Source organism: Salvelinus namaycush, chromosome 27, assembly GCF_016432855.1.
Source record: "Salvelinus namaycush isolate Seneca chromosome 27, SaNama_1.0, whole genome shotgun sequence".
NCBI lineage: Eukaryota > Metazoa > Chordata > Actinopteri > Salmoniformes > Salmonidae > Salvelinus > Salvelinus namaycush.
The window spans coordinates 11,421,787-11,444,179 of record NC_052333.1 but is presented as its reverse complement, the minus strand read 5'-3'; the positions used below and the strand labels follow the sequence as shown (position 1 = coordinate 11,444,179).

The window sequence follows — 22,393 nt, the reverse complement described above, 5'->3', positions numbered from 1 at the left end:
TCATCCCAATAGTCTAAAGCCGTCTCTCTTTGTCTCCTTCCTTCTATTTGCACTGATTTCTTAGACTTCTTTTGATCTGTGGAAATTAAGTGTGGGAAGCCACTATAGACAATTGAGATGAACCACTTGTATTGCACAAACCCTTGTGCTATTAACCCTCTATTAGCCTCCCTCTGGTTTTCTACCTGCACTTTAATCAACCTCTTTGTTGGATCTCCTGTTGTCCAGGGCCGTAATTGTATCAATAAAGTTTCCAATGACGCTATTGAAGGATTTCACCATGGACACCCCCAGCTCGTTACTGGTCTCGTTGATATCTGCGTCATAAGCGCCCAACAAGGGGGTAACCACCTCTACGTTCCCCCTCCCCGCCCCTTGAAGGATCCCCATCAGTTGACCCCTGACGTCCTGGAACATCTCCCTGTCGTACTGCAGCAGCACCGTCTCATCCATGGGGTAGGAGACATCCTCGGGGTAGCAGTCCCTGGGCACTGGCAGCTCCACGTACCTCAGGGCTGGGAACCCGGCAGCCAGCGTGGAGAAGAGGCGGCGCAGGGCCGTGGCGCTCAGAGGGTTGCCCAGTATCTTCAGCTCCTCCAGGCCGCGACAGGGAGCCAGGGCCTGGGTCAGGATGTCCATGTATTCATCTTCCAGGTCACAGTCCTCCAGGGTGAGGCTGTGGAGGGTTGCGGCGCAGCGCTGGAGCAGCTTGATGAAGGTGGTGGGGAAGAGGCCGCACACGTCGTGACCACTTATGTCCAGACTGACCAGGTTCTCGCTGTGCAGGCTGTTGGCCAGGTAGGCCATGTCTGTTCGGTTCAGGTGACAGTTGGCCAGCTCCAGGCATTGCAGTGGGGTGATCAGGGGGCTGTGGACAAGGCCAGAGGGTCAGAAATGTATTGCAGTAAATGTTCACTATTTTGCAATGTTATCAATTGTTTGTATGTGTGTGTGTGTGCTCCTCATTTCATGCATGCTTGACAAAAAAGCAAAGGCAATATGAAAGCTTTACGATGCCTAATTAATGGACAAGTGCAGGTGTCCGCTTGTTGTTTTGGGTCACGGCTTCAGTGATATTTCAGTGTCCGCTGTAATTGACACCATATTCCCTTCAAAGTGCACTACTTTGGACCAGAGCCCATAGGGTTCTGGTCAAAAGTAGTGCACTATGAAGGGAATAGGGTGCCGTTTGGGAAGAAGACAATGTCAGCCGTTGAGTGTCCCTTGCTTTCTGGCCGACCTGCTGATTTAGCAGCAGTCAGCTGTCTACATTGTCCCCCACAGCCAAGCAACAAAAACAAAATGCACTGAGTACTGCAGCCCACATGCTATGATATTACACAGTGGGAATGCATCAGCTTGAATAGACACCCCCAGAGCTATATATACAGTAGACATCAATACCTAATACACATACACACACACACACACACACGTGAGCACCTTAGCAGTCTTCGCAGGTGTCCGGTGAGGGTGGAGAAGCCCATGTAGAGCTCTGTCAGTTCAGTCAGCCGGCTCAGCAGATCCCCAATGGTCGCCAGCAGGTCATCCTCATCTGAGCCCAGCCTTCGCACGTCCATCGCCCCCGCAGGCAGCGTCAGGGACTGCAGCTGGGGGAAATCCATCCGGGACAACAGCAACTCCAGGTGCGGGGCCTCCAAGTGAACGTTATGGACCACCTCGAGTCTCCTCATGGCTTCCGGTTGGGCCACACGCAGCACGTAGAACAGCTGTTTGAGGGCCAGGGAGTCGCCTCGGAACCCAACGAAGCGCAGCTTCAAGGGGCAGTGACGGAGGAGCAGGAAGGCCTGGGCCACCACCTCGTAGTTCCGCCCGGTGACGAAGCCGTTCAGGCGCACGTCCACCTCGGTCTCGAGGGCGGAGGGTGCAGCGTCACCCGCCTCGATGGCCACCATGACCTCGTAGCACATGCGGGTGAGGAGCTGGGTGCGGGCCCAGCGGCCCAGGGTGGATCCACAGGCACAGGAATGGTGCTCTGTGTCCTTCAGCCCAGTCAGGTCTACCACACGGAGGGTCTTGGCGTAGGTCTCTGGGGGCCGCAGTACATAGGACTGGAGATGGAAAATAGAATCTAGCTGTTTATTGCCATAAAATGGGAATTTCTCTTACAAATCAAAGACATAGGCCCTTATATGATGTAAGGTGAAATGTTAAACGTTTATTGCCCCAGTGGCAACTCAAGTAACTACAAACACATTCAGACTTGAAGGAAAACAAAAAATGTGTCACATTGGCCAAGACCCAGTGCCTCAGTTCACAAGTAGCACTTTTGACCAGTGAAAACTACAGATTGCACCTTTAAAGAAAATAACACCAGAACACATGGTAAGCCTACCTTCAGGCCAGTCAGCAGAGCTTCCAGGCACAGCCGGCAGGTGCATGAGGTCAGATCCTCCTGGCAGTCCACCGTCTTTCCCAGGAGCCTTTGCAGGTTAAGCTCGTGCAGGGGCCAGGTTTGGACGAGGTCGTGGAGGAGGAGGGCCATCTCGTGCATGTAGCAGGCCTTGAAGAGGAGCGGGTAGAGGTTGAACGACACACAACTGAGGTTCTCCCTGGCTCTCTGGCCACTCTGGGCGAACCCCTCGGCAGCGAGGAACCTGAGACTTTTCATGGCTCTCTCTTTTCTATGTTCTACCTGTCCTCGAGGTCTGGGTCTTGAAGCGTTAGGATCAACCAATCATCCCTTGTAACTGGATGTGTTTGTGTTGCTGCTCTCTCCCTGAGGGTCTCTCTGTGTGTTGATTCTTTGTCTCTGCCAGTACTGTATATCTGTCTGGACCTCGTTTTGCTGTGGTATCATGTTGTGAAAGAGAGGCTTGGGGCACGTGGTAGGTGAGTTGGAGGACTATTTTTAGAAACAGCCGTTTCATTCCCTTCACCTCGTGAACAGAGAATCTATTTACAACCTACACCAAACGCCGAGCAGCAACAACCTCTCCTAGCCTACTGCTTACAACATGAGGCCCAAGATCCCTAGGTACCGCCAACATTGAAATGACCTGTCTATGCAATCAATCTATACATAAACACCAGTGACAATAACAGCAAAGCAATGTAAACAAACATATAAAACACCGTACTGCTACATGTACACTACTGCTGTACAGAGTAACATTGGCAACATGCTCACAATGAAATGATAGATTTACTAAAGGCTAAACTGTTTATCAAGACCAAAGCAACGGTGGATCAGACGTCATAGCGTAACTTGACCGGTTTCGAAAACATTCATTTGAGTACACTGGAACCTCCAGAGTGTTCTAACACTGGAACCTCCAGAGTGTTCTAACACTGGAACCTCCAGAGTGTTCTAACACTGGAACCTCCAGAGTGTTTTAACACTGGAACCTCCAGAGTGTTCTAACACTGGAACCTCCAGTGTTCCAAATACTTTGATGACAAGTCTTAGAGCCTTAGCATGTAATGTTTTGCTTTGGCCATGAGAGACAAACACATTTGACAACTTCCACACGCCGTAAACAGTGTGTATTGCTTTATTGTTTATTGCAAATGTTTATTTTATTTAGATTTTTCATATTGCCAAATTTGAAAACATCAGCCTTCATTAGAGAGTGTGTATTTTTCAATTGACACACTACAATGAACACAAGCAAAGTTGATCATGCTTTAATACATCAAAATACAGACAATACAAAACATACTGCATAAACTCTAATACAGGGATGTAACTGTTTAAATCTTTGCCTTAATGAAGGTATTTATTAATTATATTAAATGTAAGTTGTAATCACAGGAGGTTGGTGGCACCTTAATTGGGGAGAACGGGCTTGTGGTAATAACTGGAGCGAATTCAGTGGAATGGTATCAAATATATCAAACACATGGTTTCCAGGTCTTTGATGCCATTCCATTTGCTCCATTCCGGCCATTATTATGAGCTGTTCTCCCCTCAGCAGCCTCCACTATAGAAACCTGAGAAGAAACATCCGTTTAGAGGGCTTCCAAAGGTGAGTAGCATATTCAACATGGCACATTCAACATGAAACTCAGTTATCAATACAGGGCATAACAGTTCATTTTTGTACGGAGTTGCTATTACTCCTTAGCATGGAGAATGGTGGTGTCCCACAGCTTTATACTATATCTAAGGCCCACCTGACCTGACCAGGAATGGCTCAGGGCCCTAGCTATAGGCTAAACCACAGGGAGGTGTTTCTCTCAGTCTCTGTATCCCTGAGTGGAGTGCAGACTGCAGTCATGCCGGGGGGTGGTAGTGGTAGTGATGGTGGTGGTGGTGATGGTGCTCGTGGTGGTGCTCATGCCTCTGAGCCAGGGGGACCAAGCCCCCAGACGATGCAGGCAGGCTGGGCAGCATCTCCCTCTCTCCCCCTGGCTGAGCTTGAGAAGCAGGCTGGTGTAGGTGGTGGAGGGTTCTGGAGGGGGACCCAGCTTCTCTGGCCCTGGAGCGAAGCCTCTTACTGTGGCTGTGCTGTAAGGGGAGTTGGGGCTGGGAGTGTGGCTGGGAGGAGTGGCACCACATGGAGGGCTGGTGGCCATGGAGCTTGCTTGATTTACCCCCACGTCCTCCCCCTCCTCCTCTTCCTCCACCTCCTCTGTCTCCCCCCACTGCCTTGACGTGGCCCCTGAGAGACCTGTTGAAGGAGAGGCCCCTACCTCTGGACTCAGTTGCACCGCAGTTCTCCCCTACCAACACTGAGCGGTGCTGCTGGGCTGAGCGTGTGTCCACTCTGGGCTCCTGAGACGGGGCGTCTGCAGAGGATGGACAACAAACATCATGTTATGTTGCCATTTCTCTTTGTTGAATGTCATTCATCTTTGGTGTATTTTCAGTAAAAACATGTTGACTTTAATGATCTGTGCCTCAAAAGTGCTGAAAATTGTCATTGTGTACCTACCTGCATTGTCAAACTTGGAGGAATAGTTCTCTATCCCAGCTAGGTCTAAGTAGTGATTCCTGCGTTCTGTGTTTTCATCCACACAGTGAAAAATCCTCTCTGGGCTCCCAGCCTCCTCCTGCTGGACCTCCATTCTGTCACCTGTTCTAGAGCCCCGGCCAGAGCTGCTGGAGGGGCCTACCACCAGCTTGACCTTCAGGGCTGTGCTGCTACAGGACGGCTGCTTGGCCGACGCTTCAACCACCTCATAGATGGACTGCATGAGACTGCACATATCCTGTAACACACAGGCACATCATTGTTCACCCAGGCACATACACGCGCACACACATCATCACACACACACATGCACATCATCATACACACACAAACACATCATCATACACACCAACACACACACACACACACACACACACACACACACACACACACACACACACACACACACACACACACACACACACACACACACACACACACACACACACACACACACACACACACACACACACACGCACCATTAGCAGGGCAGCAGAGTTATCTTAATCTAAAGAGAAAGAGTATTATGTGCAACAGTTGCTTGTTGTGGGCGTGTGAAGCTGCTGTACCTGCTTGGTGACTTTACCGCTGTTGTCAAAGTGATACAGTGTAAAAACCCTCTCTTGCCGAGTGTCATCCTCCAACACCACGGTGCACTCTGTGTCCTGTAAAAATTAACAAACACAACGGATGAACAAACACAATTGTACCATATTATGCTCATCAAACAAACACTTGCTTTACTGTATATAGCAGTAATAAACTACTATGTTATCTACATAGATTCTATATAGATTGTCTTTTTGAAGCTCACATCAACATGGCTGTTTCTCTTCCTGGGCTGTCTGAATGGAACGTGGATGGAGCTCTCCCTCTCCTCTGGTGGCAGTACCACTGTGAAAAACACACAACATTCTCATTAGCCTTGGGCTGGGAAAGCTTGTGTCGACTCAATCTATCACGTTCTCATTGAATGGGTATTTGCTGTTTACAGACGATAATACACACATAGTATCCCAGGTTTAAGGAATTTGCGTACAAATATAAAACAAATGTCCCTTTTCCCAGACAAGAAAGGGGTATGCTTAGTAAAGATATGAATCATACTGAATCAAACATATTAATCATTGAGTATGATGTTAAGTTTATGATGCATGCTAGATTTGAATCAGTGCAACAGTAATGTGATCAGTTTGTAAGTCGCTCTGGATAAGAGCGTCTGCTAAATGACTTAAATGTAAATGTAAATGTAATCAGCCTGATCCACTGAGCTGTCTTTCTCTTCTCACCCTGTAGGGGGCACTTATGGTTCAGGACCTGCTCATCCTTCACGTCCCTTCTGCACAACTCCTGGAAAAAGAGGGAGAGGAGGGATGGACCAAGTGAGAATTAGGAGAGGAAACATTACAGAAGTGGGGTAGGAATAGAGAGAGGGAGAACAAAGCAATAAGTGACTCAGAGATGTGAGAGCAGGAAATCTTTGATCATCTGGGGGCCTATTGTTTGTCATCATCTGGGTAAGTAATACTGTGAGAACCAGCATCACACCTCAACTTCTGATAAATTCAATAAAGCGATATGAATGTATAATGTGTTCTACCACTAATCAGATGTAATGCAGACACAGCACATCCGCCTCTAAATACACACATGCACACACACACACACAAATTAGATATACAAGTAACTAGTAGAGTACCAGTAGTGATTCATTTCCCCTTTGGGATGAAATCTGAGCTTCTAATCTGACCCCTGATCTCCTCCACTCAATGAGACAGAGTGTGTTCTACAGCTGAGGTGCTGAGGGTCAGCGTAGAACCCCGGAACCTTGTCACATGGGACAGAATGGGGAACAGAAGGTCAAGACGTCACCACCCTGAACACAGGAGCCGCAGACAGATGACTGATCTTCTCTCCCACTTGGCACACACTGGTTGAATCATGACGTTGAACCAACGTGGAATAGACATTGAATTGACATCTGTGCCCAGTGGGCTGTTTGTCTCCTGTTTCTAATCTGGCCTTACTGAGAGATATAATCTGTCAGGGTCTATTTTCCTAACATATGAAGAGCTACTTCTGATATCAGAGTCCAAAAATGGCTGACATTTGCTCAAATCTACCTCAGAATCAAATGTAAATATCCAGAAGAAGCAGAAGACAACTTTCTATTCTATTCTAGGTGTTTTATTCTATATTATTTTATTTTATTCTAGTATAAAGCAGAGATGGAATATTGCACGGGAGAAAGGTAGAACCTATCAGGGTGAATTTACTGTAAGAGCAGGCAGGCAGTCATGCCCTGGCCATGCCAGCTGTGACATCACTCTATCCAGTAAAAGTAGATCCATTAAGTCACTCTTGGTAATAAAGTAATATCACCCACCGAGTTCCCATATATGAGTAGAACTGAGCGTCTCATATGGAAACAATAACACATGGTAAATGTACAGACTATGTTCATGAACCTGCTGAGACTACAACCTATTTATGCTCAAGATGGATATTAGCTTCAATTAATTCCACTGGGTACTTCTTGCTTGGCGAGTACCTACACTTTGAAACTAGGTGTTCCCTTGAACGGTGCAGAGCATTTTGCATGTGTTAGCAAGACCTATCAAGATCTGAGCATATGATATCCAACCCTCTGTTGCAACAAGTCAGAAATCCATCAAAAAAATGACAGTGAAAGCACCAAAACATTGGATCTGTGCGTCTGACTCTCTCCACCATAGACAGTCCGAACAGCACTCAGTCGCCCACAGCAACAGAGTAACAAAGAGCCTGTGGAGTCTGAGAGGACGATGCTGACAGATAACCCTGGCTGCTGATGGCTTCACCCAGCATCCCAGCATCCCAGCCAAACTCCTGCCATCGGCCGCCACGCTCTGCCTGCTACGGGCCCTTTTATCTGGGGTAGGGTTACTGACCGAAAGGGGGGGGGGGGGGGGGGGGTAAACCTACCCCAGATGAACTGGGTGTCACCAATTTTTGCATCCTGTCCCGTAGCCCCCCCTCTCTCACTCCCATTAGTTAGACTCCCATTAGTTAGAGTCAAACCCAGAGCCCTGGGAAGAGAACAGTGCAGGGCTTTGTTTGAACAAACTCTCTTCCTGTCAACCAATACCTGGATAGGTGGTTGATCATCTCTCTTCCTGTTAACCAATACCTGAATATGTGGTTGATCGTATGGGGGTGGGGCTGCATGGGGAAGGATGGTTGCTTCATCGCAGGAGTTTATGTGAATCGGCTTCTATATACAAAATAGGAAGATAAATAACTGAAAGTTGGTATACAGTTGATATACAAGTATTAGAAGTTGATATACAAAAAATGTAAAGGGGTTAAGGGTTGATATCAGACTCAGGCACAGAATAACCATTAAGAAGTGCTCATTTTCAGAGGCCTGGCCTTGCTCACAGAAACCAGATGTGAGAGATTTCTGGAGGCGGGGAACAGAGGGAGGGATTTGGATGTTGAGCTGTAGTTGGGTGAGGAAATTCTGGAGTCAGAGCCTGTATGGGTGGTTTGGCTGCTGAAACATAGAGCTAATTTCACAGGAAGAAAATGCCTCTCTAACCTCCAGAACTTAGCTAGCTAGCTATAGAATCGGGCCTCTCTCCAACTCGCCAATCTGGTCTGTTGGCCTTCAGGGAGCAAAGCATTGGGAAATTTCAGATCATTGTGCGTAGAGATGTCGAAGTGTTCTCACCACTCAATGACATGATGAACCATGGTTTCTTTTTCATTTTCTCTCTCTCTCTCTCTCTCTCTCTCTCTCTCTCTCTCTCTCTCTCTCTCTCTCTCTCTCTCTCTCTCTCTCTCTCTCTCTCTCTCTCTCTCTCTCTCTCTCTCTCTCTCTCTCTCTCTCTCTCTCTCTCTCTCTCTCTCTCTCTCTCTCTCTCTCTCTCTCTCTCTCTCTCTCTCTCTCTCTCTCTCTCTCTCTCTCTCTCTCTCTCTCTCTCTCTCTCTCTCTCTCTCTCTCTCTCTAGTCTTCTGTCTGAGCTAACAGCCCAGCAAACAGGGTGGTTTCCAAAATCACTTGAAGGTTCTCCAAGTAACCAAACATGAAAGGGGGAGAAAGACACCCAAACGATCCAATCTGTGTTTGGGAAAACCAGCTTCCCTGGCTCAGAGCTGGAATATTCTGGGAGGCGATCTCAGTCCAAATATGATCACAGAGTCCAGAGTCTGAACAGTCTACAGCCGATAGAATAATGAATCGAAACCTCTGGGGCAACAAACAGGACAGAAACAATACGAGTAGGGTTGGAAGGAAGATTCCCACCACTGGGCACAGAAGTAAATTCAATGTCTATTCCATGTTGGTTCAACTTAATCTCATTGAAATGACATGGAAACAACGTTGATTCAACCAGTGTGTGCCCAGTGGGCCTCTTCAAACACAACAGAACGACTGGTCCAGTTCTTCAACACTGCAGTTACAAATCCATACATACTGGACATACTGTGATGTAAACTGCTACCCAATATGGTTGGTTTCTCCTCTAACTTTGTTAGTGTTTGTACATTCTAATCTCTGGCTCCCATATCTGTACATGATCCAGACCTGATTTGGACAAACAGATTTGATAATCAAATGTGCCTTTGTTAATCCATCAGGTGATGTTTTCAGCACTCCAGCCTGAGTTACTGTAATTGGACAGATACCGTATGTCAAAATTGAGGTGAGTCTGAAATTGTTTAAAATCCTGTTTGAAATAAGGATTACACATCCTATAGGTCTTTCTGCAAACATTGTATCACATGACTTTTGAAAACGGAGTAGAACCAGTACAGAATGGAAGAACACATCACAATCAGTAGCTGCTGAGATCAGACACCTTATAGTAAAGGCAGTAGGGCCTCACTCCAAAACATGGCTGCTGTTTATTTTCAATTCATGCATGGTAAATATGTTACTCTTTCTGAAGAGAGGAAAGTCTAGAACCAGTGCCCGCAGCACACACTCTATACAAAACACACATGCACGCACACACGCACGCTCATGCACGCCCTGGACACACAGATGGAGGCATCACAGCCGAAACATCGGTGAAACGAAATAGTGAAATATCTCACTCTACAATCAAGGAGAGACAGTTCGCTTATTAGATTCTGCTGCAACACAACCGGGATGTTGCAGTTTAATGTGACCTTATAATTGACATTAGAATCAAGCTTCCTTACTGAAAAGAGGACAAATCATGAAGATAAGCTCAGACAGCCAGGCACACGTATGAAGTGCCCAGGAAAATAACTGATAGTTCACTACAAACTGTAGGCCCCTGCTGACAGTTACATAAGCAATGGTGTCATGGAGCAGTTAATGGTGGGGCTGGAAAACAGAATCACAGAAACAACTGATTTGCCATTAAAAAGACATGGTGGATGTTGGTCTCATTACAGGAACCTGGCAGACTCTGCCTCTCTTTCCTAATTACAGGCTCCAGAGAGGCAGCAACATAGACCAACACTTCATTAACACCTCCTCACCACCACAATGAGTTAAAAATGTCCCTGCAGCTGGCATTCAGCATGGCTCCAATGGGTCTTTCCAAGTGTTGAGAGATGATTACGAGAGTGAAAAGAAAACATCAAAAATATGTGAGTGAGACAGTGAGGGGTCACACAGTTAAATAAGAGTTATGAGCATGTTGTTGTATAGGACTCTCACTATTTTACATGATGATGTTGTATAGGACTCTCACTATGTTACATGATGTTGTATAGGACACTCACTATTTTACATGATGATGTTGTATAGGACACTCACTATTTTACATGATGATGTTGTATAGGACACTCACTATTTTACATGATGATGTTGTATAGGACACTCACTATGTTACATGATGTTGTATAGGACTCTCACTATTTTACATGATGTTGTATAGGACTCTCACTATGTTACATGATGTTGTATAGGACTCTCACTATTTTACATGATGTTGTATAGGACTCTCACTATGTTACATGATGATGTTGTATAGGACACTCACTATGTTACATGATGTTGTATAGGACTCTCACTATGTTACATGATGTTGTATAGGACACTCACTATTTTACATGATGTTGTATAGGACACTCACTATGTTACATGATGTTGTATAGGACTCTCACTATTTTACAGGATGATGTTGTATAGGACTCTCACTATTTTACATGATGATGTTGTATAGGACACTCACTATGTTACATGATGTTGTATAGGACACTCACTATGTTACATGATGTTGTATAGGACTCTCTGTAACGGTATTCCTCCTCCTCTTCATCCGAAGAGGAGGAGCAGGGATTGAACCAAAATGCAGCGTCGTGATATGACATGATTTATTAAAGTAAAGACGAAAAAACACGAAAACACTTTAACAAACTACAAAACAACAAACGACGCAGACGCACCTGAACATAAGAATTTACATGACACGAAGAACGCATGAAACAGGAACAGACTACATAAACCGAACGAACAAACAAACCGAAACAGTCCCGTGTGGCGTAACATACACTGACACAGGAGACAACCACCCACAACAAACAATGTGAAAACACCTACCTTAATATGGCTCTCAATCAGAGGAAATGAAAACCACCTGCCTCTAATTGAGAACCATATCAGGTCACCCATTAACCAACACGAAACACATAACATAGACTGCCCACCCAAACTCACGCCCTGACCGACTAACACATACAAAATAACAGAAAACAGGTCAGGAACGTGACATAACCCCCCCCTCAAGGTGCGTACTCCGGACGCACCACCAAAAGTCTAGGGGAGGGTCTGGGTGGGCATCTGACCACGGTGGTGGCTCAGGCTCTGGGCGAGGTCCCCACCCCACCATAGTCAATCCCAGCTTCCGTATTCCCCTCTGAATGACCACCCTCCTATTCCACCCACTTAATTTAAAGGGTACCGTCGAGATAAGGGGCAGCACCGGGATAAGGTAGCTCAGGACAGAGAGGTAGATCAGGATAGAGAGGTAGATCAGGATAGAGAGGTAGGTCAGGATAGAGAGGTAGCTCAGGATAGAGAGGTAGCTCAGGATAGAGGGGCAACTCCGGACTGAAGGGCAGCTCCGGACTGAGGGGCAGTTCTGGATGGCTGGCTCTGGCGGATCCTGGTTGGCTGGCTCTGGCGGATCCTGGCTGGCTGGCTCTGGCGGATCCTGGCTGGCTGGCTCTGGCGGATCCTGGCTGGCTGGCTCTGGCGGATCCTGGCTGGCTGGCTCTGGCGGATCCTGGCTGGCTGACGGCTCTGGACGCTCATGGCTCGCTGACGGCTCTGGACGCTCATGGCTCGCTGACGGCTCTGGACGCTCATGGCTCGCTGACGGCTCTGGACGCTCATGGCTCGCTGACGGCTCTGGACGCTCATGGCTCGCTGACGGCTCTGGACGCTCATGGCTCGCTGACGGCTCTGGACGCTCATGGCTCGCTGACGGCTCTGGACGCTCATGGCTGGCTGACGGCTCTGGACGCTCATGGCTGGCTGACGGCTCTGGCTGATCCGGTCTGGCGGAAGGCTCTGGCTGATCCGGTCTGGCGGAAGGCTCTGGCTGATCCGGTCTGGCGGAAGGCTCTGGCTGATCCGGTCTGGCGGAAGGCTCTGGCTGATCCGGTCTGGCGGAAGGCTCTGGCTGATCCGGTCTGGCGGAAGGCTCTGGCTGATCCGGTCTGGCGGAAGGCTCTAGCGGCTCCTGTCTGGCGGAAGGCTCTAGCGGCTCCTGTCTGGCGGACGGCTCTAGCGGCTCCTGTCTGGCGGACGGCTCTAGCGGCTCCTGTCTGGCGGACGGCTCTAGCGGCTCCTGTCTGGCGGACGGCTCTGTAGGCTCATGGCAGACGGGCGGCTTTGCAGGCTCATGGCAGACGGGCGGCTTTGAAGGCTCAATACAGACGGGCAGTTCAGGCGCCGCTTGGCAGACGGGCAGTTCAGGCGCCGCTTGGCAGACGGGCAGTTCAGGCGCCGCTTGGCAGACGGGCAGTTCAGGCGCCGCTTGGCAGACGGGCAGTTCAGGCGCTGCTTGGCAGACGGGCAGTTCAGGCGCCGCTGGGCAGACGGGCAGTTCAGGCGCCGCTGGGCAGACGGCAGACTCTGACCGGCTGAGACGCACTGTAGGCCTGGTGCGTGGTACCGGAACTGGTGGTACCGGACTGGAGACACGCACCTCAAGGCTAGTGCGGGGAGCGGTAACAGGACACACTGAGTTCTCAAAGCGCACTATAGGACTGGTGCGTGGTACCGGGACTGGTGGTACCGGGCTGAGAGCACGCACCTCAGAATGAGTGCGGGGAGAAGGAACAGTGCGTACAGGACTCTGGAGACGCACAGGTGGCTTTGTGCGTGGTGCCGGAACTGGAGGCACTGGGCTGGAGACACGCACCATAGGGAGAGTGCGTGGAGGAGGAACAGGGCTCTGGAAACGCACTGGAAGCCTGGTGCGTGGTGTAGGCACTGGTGGTACTGGGCTGGGGCGGGGAGGTGGCGCCGGAAATACCGGACCGTGCAGGCTTACTGGCTCCCTTGAGCATTGAGCCTGCCCAACCTTACCTGGCTGAATGCTCCCCGTCGCCCGACCAGTGCGGGGAGGTGGAATAACCCGCACCGGGCTATGTAGGCGAACCGGGGACACCATGCGTAAGGCTGGTGCCATGTAAGCCAGCCCGAGGAGACGCACTGGTGGCCAGATATGTAGGGCCGGCTTCATGACATCCGGCTCAATACTCAATCTAGCCCTGCCAGTGCGGGGAGGTGGAATAACCCGCACCGGGCTATGCACACGTACAGGAGACACCGTGCGCTCTACTGCGTAACACGGTGTCTGCCCGTACTCCCGCTCTCCACGGTTAGCCTGAGAAGTGGGCGCAGGTCTCCTACCTGCCCTTGGCCCACTACCTCTTAGCCCCCCCCCCCCCCCCCAATAAATTTTTGGGGTTTCTTCACGGGCTTCCGTGCTAGCCGCGTACCTTCATAACTCCGGTCTTGAGCTTGATTCTCCGGCTTCCAGCCACGTCTCCTTGCTGCCTCCTCATATCGCCGCCTCTCTGCTTTCGCTGCCTCCAGCTCAGCTTTGGGACGGCGATATTCTCCCGGCTGTGCCCATGGACCTTTTCCGTCCAATATTTCCTCCCAACTCCAATAATCCTGTGTAGCAGGCCACTGCTCGAATTCACGCTGCTTGGTTCTGGTTCGGTGGGTGGTTCTGTAACGGTATTCCTCCTCCTCTTCATCCGAAGAGGAGGAGCAGGGATTGAACCAAAATGCAGCGTCGTGATATGACATGATTTATTAAAGTAAAGACGAAAAAACACGAAAACACTTTAACAAACTACAAAACAACAAACGACGCAGACGCACCTGAACATAAGAATTTACATGACACGAAGAACGCATGAAACAGGAACAGACTACATAAACCGAACGAACAAACAAACCGAAACAGTCCCGTGTGGCGTAACATACACTGACACAGGAGACAACCACCCACAACAAACAATGTGAAAACACCTACCTTAATATGGCTCTCAATCAGAGGAAATGAAAACCACCTGCCTCTAATTGAGAACCATATCAGGTCACCCATTAACCAACACGAAACACATAACATAGACTGCCCACCCAAACTCACGCACTGACCGACTAACACATACAAAATAACAGAAAACAGGTCAGGAACGTGACACTCTCACTATTTTACATGATGATGTTGTATAGGACACTCACTATTTTACATGATGATGTTGTATAGGACACTCACTATGCTACATGATGATGTTGTATAGGACTCTCACTATTTTACATGATGATGTTGTATAGGACTCTCACTATGTTACATGATGTTGTATAGGACTCTCACTATGTTACATGATGTTGTATAGAACTCTCACTATGTTACATGATGTTGTATAGGACACTCACTATGCTACATGATGATGTTGTATAGGACACTCACTATGTTACATGATGTTGTATAGGACTCTCACTATGTTACATGATGTTGTATAGGACTCTCACTATGTTACATGATGTTGTATAGGACTCTCACTATGTTACATTATGTTGTATAGGACTCTCACTATGTTACATGATGATGTTGTATAGGACTCTCACTATGTTACATGATGTTGTATAGGACACTCACTATGTTACATGATGTTGTATAGGACTCTCACTATGTTACATGATGATGTTGAATAGGACACTCACTATGTTACATGATGTTGTATAGGACACTCACTATGTTACATGATGTTGTATAGGACTCTCACTATGTTACATGATGATGTTGTATAGGACTCTCACTATGTTACATGATGTTGTATAGGACTCTCACTATGTTACATGATGTTGTATAGGACACTCACTATGTTACATGATGTTGTATAGGACACTCACTATGTTACATGATGTTGTATAGGACACTCACTACGTTACATGATGTTGTATAGGACACTCACTATGTTACATGATGTTGTATAGGACACTCACTATGTTACATGATGTTGTATAGGATACTCACTATGTTACATGATGTTGTATAGGACTCTCACTATGCTACATGATGATGTTGTATAGGATTCTCACTATGCTACATGATGATGTTGTATAGGACTCTCACTATTTTACATTATGTTGTTTCGGACACTCACTACGTTACATGATGTTGTATAGAACTCTCACTATTTTACATTATGTTGTTTCGGACACTCACTATGTTACATGATGTTGTATAGAACTCTCACTAGGTTACATGATGTTGTAAAGGACATTCACTATGTTACATGATGTTGTATAGAACTCTCACTATGTTACATGATGATGTTGTATAGGACACTCACTATGTTACATGATGTTGTATAGGACTCTCACTATGTTACATGATGTTGTAAAGGACACTCACTATGTTACATGATGTTGTATAGGACTCTTACTATGTTACATGATGATGTTGTATAGTACACTCATTATGTTACATGATGTTGTATAGGACTCTCACTATGTTACATGATGTTGTATAGGACTCTCACTATGTTACATAATGATGTTGTATAGGACTCTCACTATGTTACATGATGTTGTAAAGGACACTCACTATGTTACATGATGTTGTATAGGACTCTTACTATGTTACATGATGATGTTGTATAGTACACTCATTATGTTACATGATGTTGTATAGGACACTCACTATGTTACATGATGTTGTAAAGGACACTCACTATGTTACATGATGTTGTATAGGACTCTTACTATGTTACATGATGATGTTGTATAGTACTCTCACTATTTTACATGATGTTGTATAGGACTCTCACTATGTTACATGATGTTGTATAGTACACTCATTATGTTACATGATGTTGTATAGGACACTCACTATGTTACATGATGTTGTATAGGACTCTTACTATGTTACATGATGATGTTGTATAGTACACTCATTATGTTACATGATGTTGTATAGGACACTCACTATGTTACATGATGATGTTGTATAGGACTCTCACTATGTTACATAATGATGTTGTATAGGACTCTCACTATGTTACATGATGTTGTAAAGGACACTCACTATGTTACATGATGTTGTATAGGACTCTTACTATGTTACATGATGATGTTGTATAGTACACTCATTATGTTACATGATGTTGTATAGTACACTCATTATGTTACATGATGTTGTATAGGACACTCACTATGTTACATGATGTTGTATAGGACTCTTACTATGTTACATGATGATGTTGTATAGTACACTCATTATGTTACATGATGTTGTATAGGACACTCACTATGTTACATGATGATGTTGTATAGGACACTCACTATGTTACATGATGTTGTATAGGACTCTCACTATGTTACATGATGTTGTATAGGACACTCACTATTTTACATGATGTTGTATAGGACTCTCACTATGTTACATGATGTTGTATAGTACACTCATTATGTTACATGATGTTGTATAGGACACTCACTATTTTACATGATGATGTTGTATAGGACACTCACTGTGCCACATGATGATGTTGTATAGGACTCTCACTATGTTACATGATGATGTTGTATATGACTCTCTCTATGTTACATGATGTTGTATAGGACACTCACTATGTTACATGATGATGTTGTATAGGACACTCACTATGCCACATGATGATGTTGTATAGGACACTCACTATGTTACATGGTGATGTTGTATATGACTCTCTCTATGTTACATGATGTTGTATAGGACACTCACTATGTTACATGATGTTGTATAGGACTCTCACTATGTTACATGATGATGTTGTATAGGACTCTCACTATGTTACATGATGTTGTATAGGACACTCACTATGCCACATGATGATGTTGTATAGGACGCTCACTATGTTACATGATGTTGTATAGGACACTCACTATGTTACATTATGTTGTATAGGACTCTCACTATGTTACATTATGTTGTATAGAACTCTCACTATGTTACATGATGTTGTATAGGACACTCACTATGTTACATGATGTTGTATAGAACTCTCACTATGTTACATGAAGTTGTATAGGACACTCACTATGTTACATGATGTTGTAAAGGACACTCACTATGTTACATGATGTTGTATAGGACACTCACTATGTTACATGATGTTGTATAGGACTCTCACTATTTTACATTATGTTGAATAGGACACTCACTATGTTACATGATGATGTATAGGACTCTCACTATGTTACATGATTATGTTGTATAGGACTCTCACTATGTTACATGATTATGTTGTATAGGACTCTCACTATGTTACTGTCACATTCTGACCTTAGTTCCTTTTTTATGTCTTTATTTTAGTTTGGTCAGAGCGTGAGTTGAGGTGGGCATTTTATGTTGTTTTTCTATGTTTTGTTCTGTTGTTCTATTTCTATGTGTTTGGCCTAGTATGTTTCCCAATCAGAGGCAGGTGTCAGTCGTTGTCTCTGATTGGGAGCCATATTTAGGTAGCCTGTTTTCCTTTGTGTTTGGTGGGTGGTTGTTTCCTGTGTCTGTACCATACGGGACTGTTTCGATTTTCGTTTGTTTATTCACTTTGTTATTTTGTATTTTTGTAGTGTTCAGTTTTATTTATTAAAATGGACACTTACCACGCTGCACATTGGTCCAATATCTCTTACTCCTCGTCAGAAGAAGAGGAAAGTCGTTACAGAACCACCCACCAAAAAAGGACCAAGCAGCGTGGTATCGGGCAGCAGCAGAAATCTCTGGACTCATGGACATGGGAGGAGATTCTGGACGGAGAAGGACCCTGGGCACAGGCTGGGGAATATCGCCGTCCCAAGGCAGAGCTGGACGCAGCGAAAGCTGAGCGGCGGTGGTATGAGGAGGCAGCGCGGCTGGGACGAGAGACAGCCCCAAAAATGTCTTGGGGGGGGTGCACACGAGGAGTGTGGCTAAGTCAGGTAGGAGACCTGAGCCAACTCCCCGTGCTTACCGTGGAGAGAGAGTGACCGGGCAGGCACCGTGTTACGCGGTGAAGCGCACGGTGTCCCCAGTGTGCATACGTAGCCCGGTGCGCTACATTGCAGCTCCTCGTATCGGCCGGGCTAGAGTGGGCATCGAGCCAGGAGTAATGAAGCCGGATCAGCGCATCTGGTCTCCAGTGCGTCTCCTCGGTCCGTGTTATATGGCACCAGCCCTACGCACTGTGTCTCCCGTGGGTCTGCACAGCCCAGTGCGTCCTGTGCCTGCGCCCCGCAAGTGCCGGGCTAAAATCAACATCCAGCCAGGACGGGTTGTTCAGGCCCTTAGTTCGAGACCTCCAGTGCGCCTCCACGGACCGGTCTATCCTGTGCCTCCTCCAAGGACCAGGCCTCCAGTAGATCTCTCCAGCCTGGTGAGTGCTGTGCCTGTTCTAAGAACCAAGTCTCCTGTGTGTTCCTCCAGTCCGGACGCTCCAGAGCCTCCCTCCAGTCCGGAGCCTCCAGAGCCGCCCGTCTGTCCTGAGCCGCCTGAGCCGCCCGTCTGTCCTGAGCCGCCCGTCTGTCCTGAGCCGCCCGTCTGTCCTGAGCCGCCCGTCTGTCCTGAGCCGCCCGTCTGTCTTCAGCCGCCCGTCTGTCCTGAGCTGCCTGAGCCGCCCGTCTGTCCTGAGCCGCCCGAGCCGCCCGTCTGTCCCGAGCCGCCCGAGCCGCCCGTCTGTCCCGAGCCGCCCGAGCCGCCCGTCTGTCCTGAGCCGCCTGAGAAGCCCGTCTGTCCTGAGCCGCCCGAGCCGCCCGTCTGTCCTGAGCCGCCCGAGCCGCCCGTCTGTCCTGAGCCGCCCGTCTGTCCTGAGCCGCCCGAGCCGCCCGCCAGTCCGGATCCGCCAAAGCCTCCCTCCAGTCTACTAGGGTCTCCAATCCGGGGTTGGTGGCGAGGGCCGCCGCTCCTAGGGTGTCACAGAAGTGGGCCGAGACTATGGTGGAGTGGGGTCCTCGTCCCGCTCCAGAGCCGCCACCGCGGTAAATGCCCACCCTGACCCTCCCCTATAGGTTCAGGTTTTGCGGCCGGAGTCCGCACCTTTGGGGGGGGTGTACTGTCACGTTCTGACCTTAGTTCCTTTTTTATGTCTTTATTTTAGTTTGGTCAGAGCGTAAGTTGGGGTGGGCATTCTATGTTGTTTTTCTATGTTTTATTCTGTTCTATTTCTATGTGTTTGGCCTAGTATGGTTCTCAATCAGAGGCAGGTGTCAGTCGTTGTCTCTGATTGGGAGCCATATTTAGGTAGCTTGTTTTCCTTTGTGTTTGGTGGGTGGTTGTTTCCTGTGTCTGTGTTTGCACCATACGGGACTGTTTCGATTTTCGTTTGTTTATTCACTTTGTTATTTTGTATTTTTGTAGTGTTCAGTTTTATTTATTAAAATGGACACTTACCACGCTGCACATTGTTCCGATATCTCTTACTCCTCGTCAGAAGAAGAGGAAAGTCGTTACAGTTACATGATTATGGTGTATAGGACACTCACTATGTTACATGATTATGTTGTATAGGACACTCACTATGTTACATGATGATGTTGTATAGGACACTCACTATGTTACATGATGTTGTATAGGACACTCACTATGTTACATGATGTTGTATAGGACACTCACTATGTTACATGATGTTGTATAGGACTCTCATGCCCCTACAGCTCTCCAAACCTGATTAACTCATTAACAGTATTAGGCCTACATCTGAGGCACAGGAGGCTGCTGAGGGGAGGTTGGCTCATAACAATGACTGCAATGGAGTGAATGGAATGCTATCAATCACATGGAACCCATGTGTTTGATGTGTTTGATACCATTCCATTCATTCCGTTCTAGCCATTATTATGAGCCCGTCCTCACCAGTTAACGTGCCACCAGCCGCCTGTGATGTGAGGGCCGTCCACCCACCACCAGACACTACGCCTACCATACCTTGTTCCTTTCACTGTTTTTTCTCAGTACAGCTTGTCTCTGTTGCAGTCAGAAAACCAGGACCAGATGTGTAGGTTCAGTATGGCGGCACTGAAAGACCCCGCTGTTCTGGACGGCAGCCATATGCGTTTCACACCGACATGACAGCCTCCTCTCACAGAGAGAGCAAAGGAAGGAGCAGGGAGAAAAAAAGCCCCTTTCCAAACACCTTTCATGTCCCTGGCTTGGCTGTGAGCCATGATCCTGTGGCTGTCTTGCCTTGGCTGTGACTGGGAGGGAGGGAGCGTGTCTGGCTAGTTTATTATCCTGGGCTGGGGCAGACCTGGCTGAGACTGACTGAACCCCAGTGTGAACCAAAGTGTGAACCCCAGTGTGAACACCTGTGTGGACACAATATCAGCCCAAAGTGGTGACTGACAGTATCAGTCCTCTATTCAATTGATGGATGTTAACAAGACTGACAAGACAGTAATTCTCAATGTTATTTGTTGTTTACCAATTTACCAACCCTAGATGGTACATACTTTGGTTGTGATTTTGGAATAAAGATTGATTAATACAACAACATCCTGTACTCAATATTGAGAATGGTCAGTTGACCTCCCTCTGTCTTATAAAAGAACCACCTTTACATGTCCATTAGGGTTCTTACCCCTCCCACTCTAGGAGGCCTTGGTCCATTCATCTGCCCCGTCACAGAACTCCACCATTCTGTTTCTCATTAGCATCATTATCTAAGTTCAAGCCTCTCCACTCTAATGACACACGTCTGTGTTGCTATCCATTTACAGGCTTTTCTATGCCAAAAAAAAGCCACACTTTTATCCAAAGCGTCTTACAGTCATGCGTGCATACACTTTTTCCCACTATCCTGATGCTACACAACGGAGCTACAGAGGACAACTTGATATTGATGTTGATATTGATATTTGTGATGAGGTAACTGACTTTCTGAGGTAAAGGCATGTTACTCTCTCTCACACTCTCTCTCTCTCTCTCTCGCTCTCTCTCGCTCTCTCTCTCTCTCTTTGACACTCTCTCTCTCTCTCTGTATCTCCCCCTCTCTCCTTCTCTCTGAAATCTGCAAAAGTGCCAAAATGTTAATCATATCTCAACTCAGGTGTAAAATATATCAGCTGTATTATAATGTACTGTACCTGCTTAAATCTGATTGTGTGGGTGTGGAGACCAGTATGTTCCCACTCTCCCTGACAGGTGAGCACATTGGCAGCAAAACTACCACCTACAAAACAAAAACAAAATAAGAAATAGTCTATACCCTGCATGACATTTTATATTTGAGAGACATACTTCTGAATAAGTGATTCTTACCTTCAGGATTTTCTCTGCGTTTACAGGCTATCCAAATTATGCATGAATGGAAACATAAAAGATAGAAAGAAAATACTGTTATATTTTGGTTATTAAGAGATTTACAGTAGCCTCTGAAAATAATCTAAATACCAAGTTTTACCATGTTTTGATTGGAGTTTGCCCATATTTTGTGGTATTTCCTCTTGTGCCTTGAACCTTCATCTATTTGCGAATTGACCAAGACATCTTCATCATCTCCCATTGATAACAACAAAGACAGTTATATCCTGTATGCACCGATATATCCATTTTCCCATCAAGTTATTAGAGGGTTGAGATAGGCTAAAGTTGGTTGAGGTAAACAAGAGGACCGATGCTTTGGGAAAGTGTTCGCAATATGGACAGAGGGAATTTACGGAATTTAATATGAAAAAGAAACGAATAATCTATAGAGGGTACAGCACCTCCTGCTGTACATTAGGGGAAAGTATTTTCCCCAAACTAACTGTGGATTTGTATTGTGTGTGCATATAACAAATGACAGTGTCATAATGTAACGCATGCATGATATGCCTATGCATGTGAACATAAAATAAGAACCCTTCATTATACAAACGTTTTATTTGTTTAATAGCTAGGTCGCTGTTTCCCTAAATAGGCTACTGTCAACTCCCTGTGATAAATATTGCCACCCAGTGGTGGAAACAC

General features: G+C 46.7%; 2 protein-coding genes across 2 annotated transcripts; both read right to left on the bottom strand.

Annotated features, from left to right (window-relative positions):
• Positions 1 to 192: 192 nt before the first annotated feature.
• On the bottom strand, positions 193 to 2,632 carry LOC120022233 (leucine-rich repeat-containing protein 14B-like). Its single transcript, XM_038966116.1, has 3 exons — positions 2,357 to 2,632; positions 1,444 to 2,072; positions 193 to 868 (listed from the first exon to the last, which is right to left on the bottom strand). The coding sequence occupies exons 1-3, from the start codon at positions 2,630 to 2,632 to the stop codon at positions 193 to 195; spliced, it is 1,581 nt and encodes a 526-aa protein (XP_038822044.1).
• Positions 2,633 to 3,878: 1,246 nt separating this feature from the next.
• LOC120022032 (protein naked cuticle homolog 2-like) lies at positions 3,879 to 21,870 on the bottom strand. Its single transcript, XM_038965829.1, has 7 exons — positions 21,846 to 21,870; positions 21,529 to 21,614; positions 6,227 to 6,287; positions 5,752 to 5,831; positions 5,507 to 5,602; positions 4,899 to 5,175; positions 3,879 to 4,752 (listed from the first exon to the last, which is right to left on the bottom strand). Exons 1-7 carry the CDS (start codon positions 21,868 to 21,870, stop codon positions 4,238 to 4,240), a joined length of 1,140 nt encoding a protein of 379 aa, XP_038821757.1. The 3' UTR covers positions 3,879 to 4,237.
• Between the last annotated feature and the right edge of the window lie 523 nt (positions 21,871 to 22,393).